The sequence below is a fragment of the Salvelinus namaycush genome, chromosome 11 (assembly GCF_016432855.1).
Source record: "Salvelinus namaycush isolate Seneca chromosome 11, SaNama_1.0, whole genome shotgun sequence".
Classification (NCBI taxonomy): Eukaryota; Metazoa; Chordata; class Actinopteri; order Salmoniformes; family Salmonidae; genus Salvelinus; species Salvelinus namaycush.
Genome location: NC_052317.1, coordinates 19465590 through 19482897, shown reverse-complemented (window position 1 = coordinate 19482897; position 17308 = coordinate 19465590). Strand labels below are relative to the sequence as shown.

General features: G+C 43.7%; 1 protein-coding gene across 2 annotated transcripts in view; it reads right to left on the bottom strand.

Moving 5' to 3' along the window:
- The window catches only part of LOC120055543 (disks large-associated protein 1-like), a 37339-nt gene that overhangs the window by 13679 nt on the left and 6352 nt on the right, over positions 1-17308 (bottom strand). Inside the window, exons 3-6 of one of the 2 annotated variants that reach the window (XM_039003407.1) lie at positions 11303-11498; positions 9691-9931; positions 8635-8647; positions 5761-5777 (exon numbers count right to left, since the gene is read on the bottom strand). In XM_039003407.1, the coding sequence (XP_038859335.1) occupies positions 5761-5777; positions 8635-8647; positions 9691-9931; positions 11303-11498 (467 nt within the window). The remainder of the gene's footprint in view (positions 1-5760; positions 5778-8634; positions 8648-9690; positions 9932-11302; positions 11499-17308) is intronic. The other variant, XM_039003408.1, reaches the window with a different exon arrangement.

Genomic DNA, 17308 nt, shown 5'->3' with positions numbered 1-17308 from the left:
CCTCTCCATTTCTCATTCCGATTGGCAAGCCAGACTCTCTCTCTCTCTCCAGTACAGCCATGCATAAATCTCCCTCACAGCACCATGGCGATTAGCCATCATTGGGATTGCCCACTCCCTCCACTCCAGACCCAGGGACAGACAAAAATGACAAAAAACAATTACAAAAAAAATAAAAATACAACATACTTGTATTTAATAAAATACATGTATTTTGTATTTTAAAATACAGAAATTACATTTGCAAATAGCCGGCCGGAACAGCAACAACAATCACAGTAACGGTTACAGAAACGTTTGACTTGCTATGACTGTAATATGTTGTTGTTTATCTACCATAGTTTAGAGAGCAGTATTTCTGTTACATGCATTTGAAATACAGTACTTATTTGAATTACTTCTGAGTATTTTGTATATTGTATTGCACTGGGCTGAACTACACATTTATTTTGTAACAAGATACTTTCGAAAGCCGTCATTTGTATTTTCAAAATACAAAATCATTTTCTTTACAATTTCTTTATAGCAGTTCACAATTTTTTCACCCTACATTGGTATCAAAAGTCTGATTGCACTATGGTGTGATAAGAGCGTCTGCTAAATTAACTACATATAAATCAGTGAAGGATCCTCAGAGGAGGAAGGGGAGGACTATCCTACTTAGTGAATTTCATAAAAATAAACATAGCGAAACATTTAAAAGTGATTATTTTTAGATAAAACTATACTAAATACATTTACATCACCAAATAACTTATTTAAACACACTGTTTTGCAATGAAGGTCTACAGTAGCCTCAACAGCACTCTGTAGGGTAGCACTATTGTGTAGCTGGAGGACAGCTATTTTCCATCCTCCTCTGGTTCAATACTATACCTAGGAGGCTCATGGTTCTCACCCTCTTCCATAGACTTACACAGTAATTTTGATGACTTCCGGATGACATCCTCCAACCTAATCAGAGCGCTTGCAGCATGAACTGACATGTTGTCCACCCAATCAAAGGATCAGAGAATGAATCTAGTACTGAAAGAATAAGATACATCTAGCTAGCACTGCAGTGCATAAAATGTGGTGAGTAGTTGACTCAAAAAGAAAAACAATAGTTGAATAGTTTCCAATACATTTCTTAAACAATTAAGGAGAAGCAGCAGAGAGAGAAAGCGAGAGAGAGATATTTGGTTGGATTTTGTTTTCTTCAGTTTCACTTATGCTAGCTAATGCAGCTAATTTAGCCTACTCAACAACCTGACTCAAACAGAGAGGAATGATATTTATGTTAGCTAGGTGCTAAGGCTAACCAACACTTCCATGTCGAGGTAAGCTTTCGGTTTAAACAATTTATTGCCACCTGGGCCTGGCGGTGTAACTGCTAAACTGCTTGCTATACGGTATTGCGTGATTGTACACATGGATTGGATTGTGGGCTTACTAATGCGTTAGTTCTAGTAGCTACTGTATGTTGACTATGACTTCAGCTAATATGGTGACAATGATGTAGGCTGTGTGTAGTGGTTATGGTATGGTTTGGCTTTTTTTGCCTGGTAACAGACAGCTGTTGTCCACAAGCGAAGGGAAAATGAGAGAGGAGGAGAGCGTGCAGATGTGATGATGCTGTTTGTATGGCTGCTATAAAAGTGAACTGTGTGTACGGGTGATCATGGGTGTATTTATTCCGCCAAAACTGTTGCAAAACATTTTTTAAACAGAAACAAACGGAATGAAACGGGGATGGACCTACCTGAATTTGTCCAATAGAAACTCTCGTTTTAGTTGCAAAACGTAACATTTTGCAACTGTTTGGACTAATGATTACATCCTAGATTTGCTAGATGCAGGTAAGATTGTGCATGGTGGAATTGAATGTGTAACTGTTCATCAGCTTCATTACTCCTTTTTGTCTCTCGACCTGTGCACCTATGCTACAAACATTCATTTGTAGGCTTGGTTGTCGAGTATTCGTGTATCATGTAGTAGCCTAAACCGATCAGTGTTACATTGAGCTGGATGATGGACAGACAGTCATCCAATATGCTGTAATAGAAATAAGGCTATGATTATTAAAAAATGAAATCATCCTCCCTAATCTTAAACGGGACTGACCACCATGGATGTAAATGTATATGTAAAATGTAACAATTGCAAAGCATGCTGAGTATTACTCTAATGAGCTCCGCCCTGATACAAGGCCAATGACAATACCCAGTGTGCTTTTCAGCTGTTCATTTTAAAATATACCTTTACATTTTGGTCATTTAGCAGACACTCTTATCCAGAGTGACAGTGCATTCAACTAAGGTAGATAAACAACACATATCACTGTCATAGCAAGTAAGACGTTTCTGTAACCGTTACTGAGAATGTTGTTGCTGGTCGGCCAGCTACTTGCAAATGTACTTTTGTATCTTTCTTTTTATTTTGATACATTGGTCTTTAGGGTATTTTGTGATTGTAATTTGTAATTTCTGCCCATCTCTGCCTTAGTTGAGTGCACTGCTGGTGCGCGGGTCAGCTGTTTGTTCACCTGCACCCTCCTGCAATTGCTAATAACCCATCCGCAACCACCCGACTATATGTGATAAAGTGAAAATCTGAGGCCTGCACCCAACCCTAACCAGAAAATGTAGAAAATGCACTATAGGCTACAGGCAAAGACTGCAGAACATTTTTTTGACAGGGGGTGCAGGATTTTGTTTTGCCTGATTTAGATAGGTTTCTGCTTATAATTTCTGAAATTTGATAGGCTATTTGTTATTCAACTTGTCTATAATTAGATACATGTAGCTTCTCTTTTGTCATACATTACCCTAGAAGACTAAATAAACCATTGCTCAACAGAATAATGTAATAGATCGATAGAATTAATGCTTTAATCTAGTTCTCAGTCATCTTTTGGTGAGCAAAGATGTTTAGGGACTGGGGAGAAAATACAATAAAGCAAAAACAAACGGGATACATTTTTTGTGGAAAATGTCCAAATGACATCAGTTTGACCGGTTGTAACATGCTGACCACACCACTTGCGTCGCATTTAAAGAAAAAGTTAAGCAGTCTAAGGCACTGCATCTCAGTGCTGGAGGCGTCACTACAGACACCCTGGTTTGAATCCAGGCTGTATCACAACCGGCCGTGATTGGGAGTCCCATAGGGCGGCGCACAATTGGCCCAGCATTGTCCAGGTTTGGCCGGTGTAGGCCGTCAGTAGGTTATACTGGTTAGTCAATGTAACATTTTCAGTTTTCATTTAACGAATCTAAACAGTAGGCTACATTTTCCTTGACATGCCATCGGCTTATTTGAAGTCTCGTCTTGTGACTGTGGAAATTGTATAGCGCCTCACAATCACACACATAGCATAGCCGGCACTGCTATCATCCTCTTTTTTCATTTTACCAAATATTTTCCAAACATTACTTGCAGAGTTGCAAAGAAAAAGCCATATCTCAGACTGGCCAATAAAAATAAAAGATTAAGATGGGCACGACTCCACGACTCCATTTTGTTGCTTCCAGCCTACAGACAGAAACTAAAACAAGAAGCTCCCGCGCTCAGGTCTGTTCAACACTGGTCCGACCAATCTGATTCCACGCTTCAAGACTGCTTCGATCACGTGGATTGGGATATGTTCCGCATTGCGTCCAACAACAACATTGACGAATACGCTGATTCGGTGAGCGAGTTCATTAGAAAGTGCATCGGCGATGTCGTACCCACAACAACTATTAAAACATTCCCAAACCAGAAACCGTGGATTGATGGCAGCATTCGCGTGAAACTGAAAGTATGAACCACTGCTTTTAACCAGGGCAAGGTGACCGGAAACATGACCGAATACAAACAGTGTAGCTATTCCCTCCGCAAGGCAATCAAACAAGCTAAGCGTCAGTACAGAGACAAAGTAGAGTTGCAATTCAACGGCTCAGACACAAGAGGTATGTGGCAGGGTCTACAGCCAATCACGGATTACAAAAATAAAACCAGCCCCGTCGCGGACCAGGATGTCTTGCTCCCAGACAGACTAAATAACTTCTTTGCTCGCTTTGAGGACAATACAGTGCCACCGACACGGCCCGCTACCAAAACCTGCGGACTCTCCTTCACTGCAGCCGACGTGAGTAAAACATCTAAACATGTTAACCCTCGCAAGGCTGCAGGCCCAGACGGCATCCCCAGCCGCGTCCTCAGAGCATGCGCAGACCAACTGGCTGGTGTGTTTACGGACATATTCAATCAATCCTTATCCCAGTCTGCTGTTCCCACATGCTTCAAGAGGGCCACCATTGTTCCTGTTCCCAAGAAAGCTAAGGTAACTGAGCTAAACAACTACCGCCCCGTAGCACTCACTTCCGTCATCATGAAGTGCTTTGAGAGACTAGTCAAGGACCATATCACCTCCACCCTACCTGACACCCTAGACCCACTCCAATTTGCTTACCGCCCCAATAGGTCCACAGACGACGCAATCGCAACCACACTGCACACTGCCCTAACCCATCTGGACAAGAGGAATACCTATGTGAGAATGCTGTTCATCGACTACAGCTCAGCATTTAACACCATAGGACCCTCCAAACTCGTCATCAAGCTCGAGACCCTGGGTCTCGACCCCGCCCTGTGCGACTGGGTACTGGGCTTCCTGACGGGCCGCCCCCAGGTGGTGAGGGTAGGTAACAACATCTCCACCCCGCTGATCCTCAACACTGGGGCCCCACAAGGGTGCGTTCTGAGCCCTCTCCTGTACTCCCTGTTCACCCACGACTGCGTGGCCATGCACGCCTCCAACTCAATCATCAAGTTTGCAGACGACACTACAGTGGTAGGCTTGATTACCAACAACGACGAGATGGCCTACAGGGAGGAGGTGAGGGCACTCAGAGTGTGGTGTCAGGAAAACAACCTCTCACTCAACGTCAACAAAACAAAGGAGATGATTGTGGACTTCAGGAAACAGCAGAGGGAGCACCCCCCTATCCACATCGACGGGACAGTAGTGGAGAGGGTAGTACGTTTTAAGTTCCTCGGCGTACACATCACGGACAAACTGAATTGGTCCACCCACACAGACAGCGTTGTGAAGAAGGCGCAGCAGCGCCTCTTCAACCTCAGGAGGCTGAAGAAATTTGGCTTGTCACCAAAAGCACTCACAAACTTCTACAGATGCACAATCGAGAGCATCCTGTCGGGCTGTATCACCGCCTGGTACGGCAACTGCTCCGCCCACAACCGTAAGGGTCTCCAGAGGGTAGTGAGGTCTGCACAACGCATCACTGGGGGCAAACTACCTGCCCTCCAGGACACCTACACCACCCGATGTCACAGGAAGGCCATAAAGATCATCAAGGACAACAACCACCCGAGCCACTGCCTGTTCACCCCGCTATCATCCAGAAGGCGAGGTCAGTACAGGTGCATCAAAGCAGGGCCCGAGAGACTGAAAAACAGCTTCTATCTCAAGGCCATCAGACTGTTAAACAGCCACCACTAACATCGAGTGGCTGCTGCCAACATACTGACTCAACTCCAGCTCACTTTAATAATGGAAATTGATCAAAAATGTATCACTAGCCACTTTAAACAATGCACTTTTATGTTTACATACCCTACATTACTCATCTCATATGTATATACTGTACTCTATATCATCTACTGCATCTTGCCATCTTTATGTAATACATGTATCACGAGCCACTTTAAACTATGCACTTTTATGTTTACATACCCTACATTACTCATCTCATATGTATATACTGTACTCGATACCATCTACTGCATCTTGCCTATGCCGTTCTGTACCATCACTCATTCATATATCTTTATGTACATATTCTTTATCCCTTTACACTTGTGTGTATAAGGTAGTAGTTGTGGAATAGATTACTCGTTGGTTATTACTGCATTGTCGGAACTAGAAGCACAAGCATTTCGCTACACTCGCATTAACATCTGCTAACCATGTGTATGTGACAAATTAAATTTGATTTGATTTTGATTTGATTTGAAGAACACAGACACTGGACAGAGGAACTCGGCCTAGAAGGCCAGCATCCTGGAGTCGCCTCTTCACTGTTCACGTTAAGACTGGCGTTTTGCAGGTATTATTTAATGAAGCTGCCAGTTGAGGACTTGTGAGGCGTCTGTTTCTCAAACTAGACACTCTAATGTACTTGTCCTCTTGCTCAGTTGTGCACCGGGGCCTCCCACTCCTCTCCCTAGTCTGGTTAGTCAGTTTGCGCTGTTCTGTGAAGGGAGTAGTACTGTACACAGCGTTGTACGAGATCGTCAGTTTCTTGGCAATTTCTCGCATGGAATAGCCTTCATTTCTCAGAACAAGAATAGACTGACGAGTTTCAGAAGAAAGTTCTTTGTTCCTGGCAATTTTGAGTCTGTAATCGAACCCACAAATGCTGATGCTCCAGATACCCAACTAGTCTAAAGAAGGCCAATTTTATTGCTTCTTTAATCAGAACAACAGTTTTCAGCTGTGCTAACATAATTGCAAAAGGGTTTTCTAATGATCAATTAGCATTTTAAAATGATAAACTTGGATTAGCTAGCACAACATGTCATTGGAACACAGGAGTGATGGTTGCTGATAATGGGCCTCTGTACGCCTATGTAGATATTCCATTAGAAATCAGCCGTTTCCAGCTACAATAGTCATTTACAACATTAACAATGTCTACACTGTATTTCTGATCAATTTGATGTTATTTTAATGGACAATTTATTTTCTTTCAAAAACAAGGACATTTCTAAGTGACCCCAAACTTTTGAATGGTAGTGTATATGACAATTAACATACCAAAAGGATCTGCAAAGCACACTAGCTATTATTATTGGCCTTGTTTCAGTGCAGAGCTCATTATAATAATATCAGCATGCTTTGCAATTGTAGATTTGTACATATACATGTGTATTTAGTTCATTCAGCAGACTTCTGATACCAACGTAGGGTGAAAGGGGGACACAAAATGGAGAACCGCAATAGAAAAATGGTATAGAAAAGTATTTTGTATTTTGAAAATACAAATTACAGCTCTCGAAGGTATCTTGTTACAAAACACATTGGAGTGTACTTCAGCCCAGTCTAATACAAATTACAAAATACTATTTCAAATACATGTAACAGAAATACTGCCCATCTCTGTCCACACCACTCCCTCCACTCCACACCAAGCATCAAGTCAATGTCAGGGCCTCACTCTGATGAGCTTGGCTGCCTCAAAACCTTGTGGACCAAACCCCTTTTCCTCACAACACCACAAGGTTTTGTCAGGGCCGTACTCTGAGGCTGACTCCCTGTTCTGCCTCTACTCCTTACAAAACAGTTCATGACGTTGTTGCTGCTGTTTTCAATTCACACGCAAGGTTAACAAAGGATGTTCATATCAATAGAATTACATACTCTGAGGCAGATTTATCTAAAAATAAAATTGCTTGTCTGCGTTTAGAGCCTTTTGAAATGGTTGGGGAAATTATAAATGGTGGGAAAATAGGATATCAGAGATGCAATGGGAAGTGATTTGCATGGGCCAGAAAGGGGAAGTGATTTGCATGGGCTTTAGATGTCTTAGCCTGGCTCTTAACTGGGGATGACCTCTTTCAGGGCCATGCTCCCCTAACGCCTAATTACTCTGCTGCCTCATTAGAAATCTGCTTCGACGGCTTTTATTTAATATGGACAAGGACATCATAGGTCAGATTAAAGAGGAATAAAGATGAAAAGGTTTGTTGCATGAACAATAACATACCTGTACTGTACAGAGTAAAACAAAAACATATACTGCTTCTGTACCCAAATACAGTAAAATGAAAAACAGTATCACTCTCAGGCCCATTCTTCTAACATGCAAACTAGATCTGGGCATCAAACTGATGAGAGCGCCTCTGATCCCCCACACAGCTCAATATCTCGAGTTATTGTGGAGAGCTGACGGCAGAGTTGGGACGGGACACAAATGCCAGCTTGATGTTTTCACTCAGACCCAACGGCCATCATGAAAGATTAACTAGTCCAGAAACTTCCCTCCACACTTTCTCTCATCCCATGTCCCTTGTTTTCTTTTTCTCTCTTTTCTCCACTTGCCCAAGCAGCTCTCCTGTGGGTCCAGCCCATATGTCTGCCTTGACTAGCCCTGGGCGCAGAGCAGCAGGTTGGAAAGTGGCAATCTTCATTCAGACATGCAGCACCAGCAAAGAGTTGAAGGGGAAGTCAAATACAGCCTTTATTATTTATTTGTTTCAGAAGATTGTGCCTAGCTTATTTTTCATCAACTATGTATATCTGAAGTATTTGTTGTTCCAGTACTCAAGCTTTCTTAGTTTCAAGAGATAAACCTGAAGATAAGCAAATGCCACCTTCCTTTTATTTTCACAAGACAACACAGCTCAACGTCAGTTAGAGAGATCGGTCCTCAGCAGTTCTGTTATTATTTCATTCCACCTCTGCATGGTATCTGTCATTTTATGATTATCTATAAATATAACAATTATTGCCAAAATACATTTGTTTTCATTTAGAATATGGCAAAGGGTCCAGGTGATAATTTTCTGGGACTACAGAGACATCTCTTAACGTTTCATCCTGGGATGTCAAACTGAACCTTGCTGTCAGTGGATTGCCCCTAGGAAAACAATCTAAGAATTCCTAGAGGAACAGTCAAACTAAGTAGCAGGAAGTTCGACTCAAATCAGCACTGACATCTGGGACTCATCTGACGGGGCAGTCTCTACGTTTGATGAAGACGCTTGAAGCATTTCAGTGAAATTATAAAAACATGCTTTCATTTTTTATAAATAACTTGATAACAGTGAACTTCAGAGAGTCCTTATCATATAAATACATACTGTATCTCAGATAGCATGCTATTCATTACAGAACATTTATTTTTTCTCCTTCTTGTAAGCATGTACACAATGTCAGGATTAAAACCAATTATAAAAGGGGAATTTCTTCAGATCCCTTAACCACATTTTAGAAATTAGCCACATTTCTCCAAGCCTATTCCACACACCGGCTCTGATTTGAAATGTTCTGTATATAATAATAATGGTTTAAAATACCAGGGAGAGACGCTTATGTTGCTCATGTGGACTGGACCAGGCAAGAAGCCATGTTTTGTCCATAGCACTCAAAGACTCATCTATCAAAGAGATACAGCAGTGATAATCCTCAGGCTCTTCATCCTCCTGCTTACAAATACAGCAAATATCCTCAGGCTTAGTGCTGCTATGACATTGTGTTGTGTGGTGTATGCTTTGGGAGTCAGGTGAACATACTGTGATGCTGTGGAGAGTCTTTCTTGGCATTGACCTTTGCTGGTATGTGGTTCCCTGACAGTGTTGGTACAGTAGATCAATATGTGTTGTGAAAGGGATAAACACACCAAACTGTGGTGAGGGTTTCTCTTGAGGGTTTCCATAGTGATGGTGGTGTGTATTAATGGTGATCCAATGGAGACTCTGACCTTTATTGGTCTGTGCAGCAGCATTTGTTTTTGCTAGCTAGTAGACCTTTACTCCTGCTGGTGGTGATTTAAAGGGTGATTGAGAGAAGACACTGACATTTTCTACCGTGGACAGTGGTATGGTTGAGCAGTGCATATTTTGACTCGCCAGATAACAGAGCAACAGATCTAGACTGACCTGTGACTACTCAGTGTGTATTCGAAGAGTGATAAACCGACTGACCTGTGCTGCTCTGGATGGTCCTGACGGTGGTGGTGGTGGTCCTGGGGGGTGAGGAGGGCAGCAGGGACATCCCGTCATCCTCTGAGCAGCCCTGGTCCATGGCCCTCACGTAGCTGTTTCTACGCATGCGGAAGCAGCTCGGCATGGGCAGGTCCAACGCATCCATGGCCTGCGACTCCATCTCACTGTACACCTGCTCACACACCTGCTCTATCTGCCCGTTCACCTCCACCTCACTCACCTGCAAGGGGACGAGGTGTCGGGGACGATGGGGGAGAGAGGGGGTGCAGCACAACCGGACATCCAAATATCAGTATCCTAATCCTAACCTGGAGAACGCACCATAGAAGAGCCACTTACCTAGAGTTTAATAGCTGTGCACATTCAATGCTGAGGGGCAGAGTAAACACATCTGAAATCATTAGGAGAAGTAAGGAAGAGAACTACAGAAGAAAAAGAGGAACCACAATGCAGCAGTAGCAAGAGGAGGAAGAGTCAGAGGGAATGGGAGCGTGAGGGTCAATGTTAATTGGAGAACAAGCAAGTGCAATGAAGAGATTGTTTGGGATGATGAGGATATTTAATTTAGGGTCTAAAACAGAGCTCTGCATTATTGAAGCAAGGAGTTGGGCATTCCCTTCTCAACTTGTGTGTCCTCTATTCCTGGTATCCTCTCTCCTCGACTCCTTTTCAAAACACATACAAGTAACCTTGGATCTTCGAGAAAAGACAAATTGAGAAAAGGTAAGAGAAGAACCAGAGCATCTAAGATGGTTTAATAACATACTGTAGGTTAGGGTGGGATAAGGATGCTTTGGATATGGTCTAAAGCACCAAAAGACAAGAGCTTGAGGTGCTTTTGGCAAGACTAATGCTGAGATGTTTGTAATTCCATCTGATTTTCACTGATAACTGAGGGTGGGTATTAAACAAGAAACAATTGGTGAATACTGATCCTTAATCCAAATCTTTATCGCATTTTAGTTTGGGAGATTTCACAGATTTGGAAGATGATTGTTCAGTGAGTTATATTTGTAATTCCAGACATGAAATGCAAAGGGCATAAGGTCACTCATTAGAAATATTTTGTGTGACTAGTTTATTCTGAAATGTAAGGAAAATACTTTTGTATCTACAATGTCCTTGGAATAGATTATTGTACAATAATTTGATTATTATATTTGAATCAATGTTTAAATGTTTCTTTAGCTAAGAGTAATATGAAGTAATGTGTATGACATACAGTATGGAGGTAATATGATAATGGTTTCGGGTTTTTATAATGATTTATTCTGTTATGCTATCTTCGAAATACTATAAAACAATGCACAACTGGCTTTAAAGGCTGTGTATTCTTCCAAACTCTAGAGAGGAGATATGGTAAATGGAATGGTAGATTAATTTTGCTTCTCCTCTTTAGGTTGACTCTTGATGGTTGAGGGCTGAACATTGACATTGAAACTGGTTTGAAATACAATTCATCTCATCGCTGGAGAGATGAATTTGTGGCTGATTTCATGGCTGATTTGACTTGGACTTTGACTTGATGTGACTTTCCTCCCTTGCACAGACGTAGCACCAGAGAAGGTGACGTAATGCCGGGAGCACCAACCTGGCTGATGGTGCTCATAGCCCTCATGTAACTCTCGTTTCGCGAGCGGTATTGGGGTGAGGAGAGCAGCGCTTTGGGGTCCAGGAGCCCTTTGGGGTCCAGGGTGTCCAGGCTCCTATTGATGGAAACTTCACTCACCGCCCGCAGGTAGCTGTGGCTCCGGATCTGCAGCTTCGGAGAGTGTTCGTTGGAGATCCTGCCAATGAAGACAAGTCAACAAACAGGTGTTAATAATAAGGCCAACTAACGTTAGCATGATCACTCATTGACAAGGAGTCAAATCAAATTTTATTGGTCACATACGCATGGTTAGCAGATGTTAATGCGAGTGTAGCGAAATGCTTGTGCTTCTAGTTCTGACAGGCAAGTAATATCTAACAAGTAATCGAACAATTCCCCAACAACTACCTAATACGCACAAATCCAAAGGGGTGAATGAGAATATGCACATATAAGTATATGGATGAGTGATGGCCAAACGGCATAGGCAAGATGCAATAGATGGTATAAAATACAGTATATACATGTGATATGAGTAATGTAAGATATGTAAACATTATTAAAGTCCCATTATTTAAAGTGGCATTGTTTAAAGTGACTAGTGATCCATTTATTAAAGTGTACAGCGACTGAGTCTCAATGTAGGCAGCAGCCTCTCTGAGTTAGTGATTGCAGTTTAGCAGTTTGATGGCCTTGAGATAGAAGCTGTTTTTCAATCTCTCGGTCCCAGCTTTGACGCACCTGTACTGACCTCGCCTTCTGGATGGAAGCGGTGTGAACAGGCAGTGGCTCGGGTGGTTGTTGTCCTTGATGAACTTTTTGACCTTCCTGTGACATTGGGTGCTGTAAGTGTCATGCAGGGCAGGTACTTTGCCCCCGGTGATGCGTTGTGCAGACCGCACCACCCTCTGGAGAGCCTTGCGGTTGAGGGCGGTGCAGTTGCTGTACAAGGCTGTGATACAGCCCGACAGGATGCTTTCGATTGTGCATCTGTAAAAGTTTGTCAGGGTTTAGGGTGACAATATACATTTCTTCAGTCTCCTGAGGTTGAAGAGGCGCTGTTGCGCCTTCTTCACCACACTGTCTGTGTGGGTGTACCATTTCAGTTTGTCTGTGATGTGTATGCCCAGGAACTTAAAACTTTCCACCTTCTCCACTGCTGTCCTTTCGATGTCGGGTGCTCCCTCTGCTGTTTCCTGAAGTCCACAATCATCTCCCTTGTTTTGTTGACGTTGAGTGAGAGGTTGTTTTCCTGACACCACACTCTGAGTGCCCTCACCTCCTCCCTGTAGGCTGTCTCGTCGTTGTTGGTGATCAAGCCCACTGCTGTTGTGTCGTCTGCAACATTGATGATTGAGTTGGAGGCGTGCATGGAGACGCAGTCATGGGTGAACAGAGAGTACAGGAGAGGGCTGAGCACACACCCTTGTGGGGCCCCAGTGTTGAGGGTCAGCGAAGTGGAGATGTTGTTTCCTACCTTCACCACCTGGGGGCGGCCCGTCAGAAAGTCCAGGACCCAGTTGCACAAGGCGGGGTTGAGACCCAGGGCCTCCAGCTTGATGATGAGCTTGGAGGGTACTATGGTGTTGAATGCTGAGCTGTAGTCAATGAACAGTATTCTTACATAGGTATTATTTTTGTCCAGATGGGATAGGGCAGTGTGCAGTGTGATGGCAATTGCGTCATCTGTGGACCTGTTGGGGCGGTATGTAAACTGAAATAGGTCTAGGATGGCCGGTAAGGTGGCGGTGATATGATCCTTGACTAGCCTCTCAAAGCACTTCATGATGACAGAAGTGAGTACTACGGGGCGGTAGTCATTTAGTTTAGTTATCTTTGCCTCCTTGGGTACAGTAACAATGGTAGCCATCTTGAAGCATTTGGGGACAGCAGACTGAAGCGATTGAATATGTCCGTAAACACACCAGCCAGCTGGTCTGCGCATGCTCTGAGGACGCGGCTAGGGATGCCGTCTGGGCCAGCAGCCTTGCGAGGGTTAACAAGTTTAAATGTTTTACTCACATCAGCAATGGAGGGGGAGGGGGGTGGGGGTGGGTCACAGTCTTTGTTAGCGAGCCGCGACGGTGGCACTGTATTATCCTCAAAGCGGGCTAAGAAGGTGTTTAGTTTGTCTGGAAGCGTGATGTCGGTGTTCGTGTCGTGGCTGTTTGTGTTTTTGTAGTCTGTGATTTCCTGTAGACACTGCCACATACATCTTGTATCTGAGCCGTTGAATTGCGACTCTACCATGTCCCTGTACCGGCATTTTGCTTGTTTGATTGTCTTGCGGAGGGAATAACTACACTGCTTATATTCAGCCATATTTCCAGTCATCTCTCCATGGTTAAATGCAGTGGATCAAGCTTTCAGTTTTGCGCGAATCCCACCATCCATCCACGGTTTCTGGTAGGGTAGGTTTTAATAGTCACAGTGGGTACAACATCTCCAATGCACTTCTTTATAAACACACTCACCGAGTCACCGTATAGGTTAATGTTGTTCTCTGAGGTTGACCGGAACATATTCCAGTCCGCGTAATCAAAACAATCTTGAAGCGTGGCCTCCGATTGGTTAGACCAGCGTTGAATGGTTCTTGTCACTGTTACATCCTGTTTGAGTTTCTGGCTATAAGACGGAATGAGCAAGATCGCGTCGTGGTCGGATTTGCCAAAGGGAGGGCGGGGGAGGTCCTTGTATGCATCACAGAAGTTAGAGTAGCAGTGGTCGAGAGTATTAGCCATGTGTGTCGTGCAATCAATATGCTGATAGAATTTAGGTAGCCTTGTTCTCAAATTTGCTTTGTTAAAATCCCCAGCTACAATAAATGCAGCCTCTGGATATATAGTTTCCAGTTTACATAGAGTCCAGTGAAGTTCCTTGAGGGCCGTCTTGGTGTTCGCTTGAGGGGGAATGTACACAGCTGTGACTATAACTGACGAGAATTCTCTTGGTAGATAAAATGGCTGGCATTTCATTGTAAGGAATTCTAGGTCGGGTGAGCAGAAGGACTTGAGTTCCTGTATGTTGCTATGATTACACCATGAGTTGTTAATCATAAAGCATTAACCTCGCCCTTCCTCTTCCCAGATAGGTGTTTATCTCTGTCGGCGCGATGCATGGAGAATCCCGGTGGCTGAACCAATTCTGACAACATATCCCGAGAGAGCCATGTTTCTGTGAAACAGAGAATGTTACAACCCTTGCTCGAATTTCATCTACCTTGTTGTCAAGAGACTGGACATTGGCGAGTAGTATACTCGGGAGCGGTGAGCGATGTGCATGTCTACGGAGCCTGACCAGGAGGCCGCTCCGTCTGGCCCTTCTGCGGCACCGTTGTTTTGGATCGGCTACTGGGATTAGATCCATTGTCCTGGGTGGTGGTCCGATCAGAGGATCCGCTTCGGGAAAGTCATATTCCTGGTCGTAATGTTGGTAAGTTGACGTTGGTCTTATATCCAATAGTTCTTCCCAGCTGTGTGTAATAAGACTTAAGATTTCCTGGGGTAACAATGTAAGAAGTAATACATAAAAAAAACAAAATACTGCATAGCTTCCTAAGAACTCGAAGCGAGGCGACCATCTCTGTCGGCGCCATTTTGTACTGAGATCTGGTATCAGGCTACTCTCTGATGTCATGGGCTCTCATGACGAATAAGCATGTCATCATCATCTAGTGATGCATGTGAGTTGTAGTCCACTTCACTCTGACCAGCAGTCAAAGGTATGGTACTGTTAGCTGTAGTGACGTCAGATGGACAGATCAAAGAGAGACGTTCCTGGGGAACTGCCAAGCTGTACAGTAGTCACAATTATAGCTCCATGGATCACCACACTGGAACATTAAATTATACAAATATTTTTTCAGACCACAATTGAGAGGTATAGTCTATTTTGGCTCGATAACACGCTGTGTCTAATTTTCACCATCAAAACATAATCAAGGGCCTCCCGAGTGGAGCAGCGGTTTAAGGCACTGCAGTGCTAGAGGCGTCACTACAGACCCGGGTTCGGGGGGGCTTTATTTGGGGCTTTACTTGGCTCATCGCGTTCTAGCGACTCCTTGTGGCGGGCTGGGGGCCTGCAGGCTGACCTCGTCGTCAGTTGAACAGTGTTTCCTCCGACACATTGGTGTGGCTGGCTTCCGGGTTAGGTGGGCGGGTGTTAAGAAGCGCAGTTTGGCAGGTCACGTTTCGGGGGACGCATGACTCGACCTTCGCATCCCGAGCCCGTTGAGGAGTTGCAGCGATGAAACAAGATCGAAATTGGGGAGAAAAAAAACAAACAAACCAGATGAAAATGGATCACAACAAGATGTACATGCTCAGTGCACATTCACATCAGATTTCCTTAATGCTGACTATGGTAAGTTAAGTACGTCCAACAAGATCTCTTAATTCCTTGACTCCATGTTTGTCCACTCTGCTCCTTGCATTCATTATACACTGAGTGTAAATTAGAAACACCTTTCTATTATTAAGTTGCACCCCCTTTTGCCTCAATTTGTCAGGACATGGACTCTACAAGGTGTGGAAAGCGTTCCACAGGGATGCTGGCCCATGTCGACTCCAATGCTTCCAACAGTTGTGTCAAGGTGGCTGGATGTGCTTTGGGTGGTGGACCATTCTTGACACCCACGGGAAACTGTTGAGAGTGACAAACCCAGCAGCGTTGCAGTTCTTAACCACACTCAAACTGGTGCGCCTGGCACCTACTACCATACCCCGTTCAAAGGCTCTTAAGTACTTTGTCTTGACCAGTCACCCTCTGAATGGCACAAAATCCATGTCTCAGTTGTCTCTAGGCTTAAATATCCTTCTTTAATCTGTCTCCTCCCCTTCATCTACAATGATTGAAGTGGACTCAACAAGTGACATCAATAAGGGATCATACATTATGCACTCTCCCATAAAGCAGGTCGGGCCAGCCAGCGACCACAGTGCTGAGGAGAAACAGCTAAATTCACTTAAGGCTGCCCACGCAAATCTTTCTCGCCTGCCGTGCTGACAGACACCTCGGCTAAGCAGCAGCAGTGAGGGAAGCCAAGCAGAATAGACATCTAGGACAGTGCTGGGTTGGGTTGGGCTGGCACCTGAGAAACTCTATGTCTAAACTCCATGTCTACTCTGCTGCTGCAGCATGGTTCTTTTGGATCAGAAGCTCCTACTGAAACTCCACTGTGGTCCAACAAGTCTTCTGGGAGCTAGACTCCGACTACATCCAGAACAAAAGAAATGGAAGAAGTTGGAAACTACACTGCTTGAAGGGCGAAGCAAGAGCTGCGGCTGCCTCAGTGTTGGGATCTTAAGGAATTTGGTTATGCATGATGTCATTGGTGTGGAATAAGCCAATATGTTTCCAATATTATCTAACAAGCAGTAAACGAAGACAGATAAATGTCAAGAATACGTTCACACATGCACATAGAAATGTGGGACACATACATTATATCGACTGCTATTAAACATAACCATAACACCATAATAAAAAAATCCAAACTGGCCTATATGATAACTGAATCAAAATGGATATATCATTAATGACGACACATACCCTCTGCCTGTAATCCATGTCCAACAGCACAGCAATGAAGTTCCAATCTGTGAGTACAGCACTTTTAAAGAGAAGTCCCCAGGCTCACCATACCTTCTCTAGCAGTGTGGGTACTTAATTAGAGACAGAGACAGGCCTGGTGTGTTTCTGGGGAGAACCTAATCATATCCCTGCTGTTAGTGCAAAGTCTATGGAGCCTATTACCTACTGTAGGCTGGCGTCAAAGAGAGAAAATGAAACAAAAGTGTAAAACTATTACACTGATCTATCTCCTAAAATATTAAATACATTCCTTTTTGTGTAATAAATCAATGTTGTTCTTGTTCATCGGGAAGGTGATTTATCAGTGTAGATGATCACATCATTACTCCACAGTAAGTTCAGTAGTACATCTGCATGGCCCACATACAGTACAGTAACCATCGGGCAGCAGATGTGGTAATCTAAGGATCACTT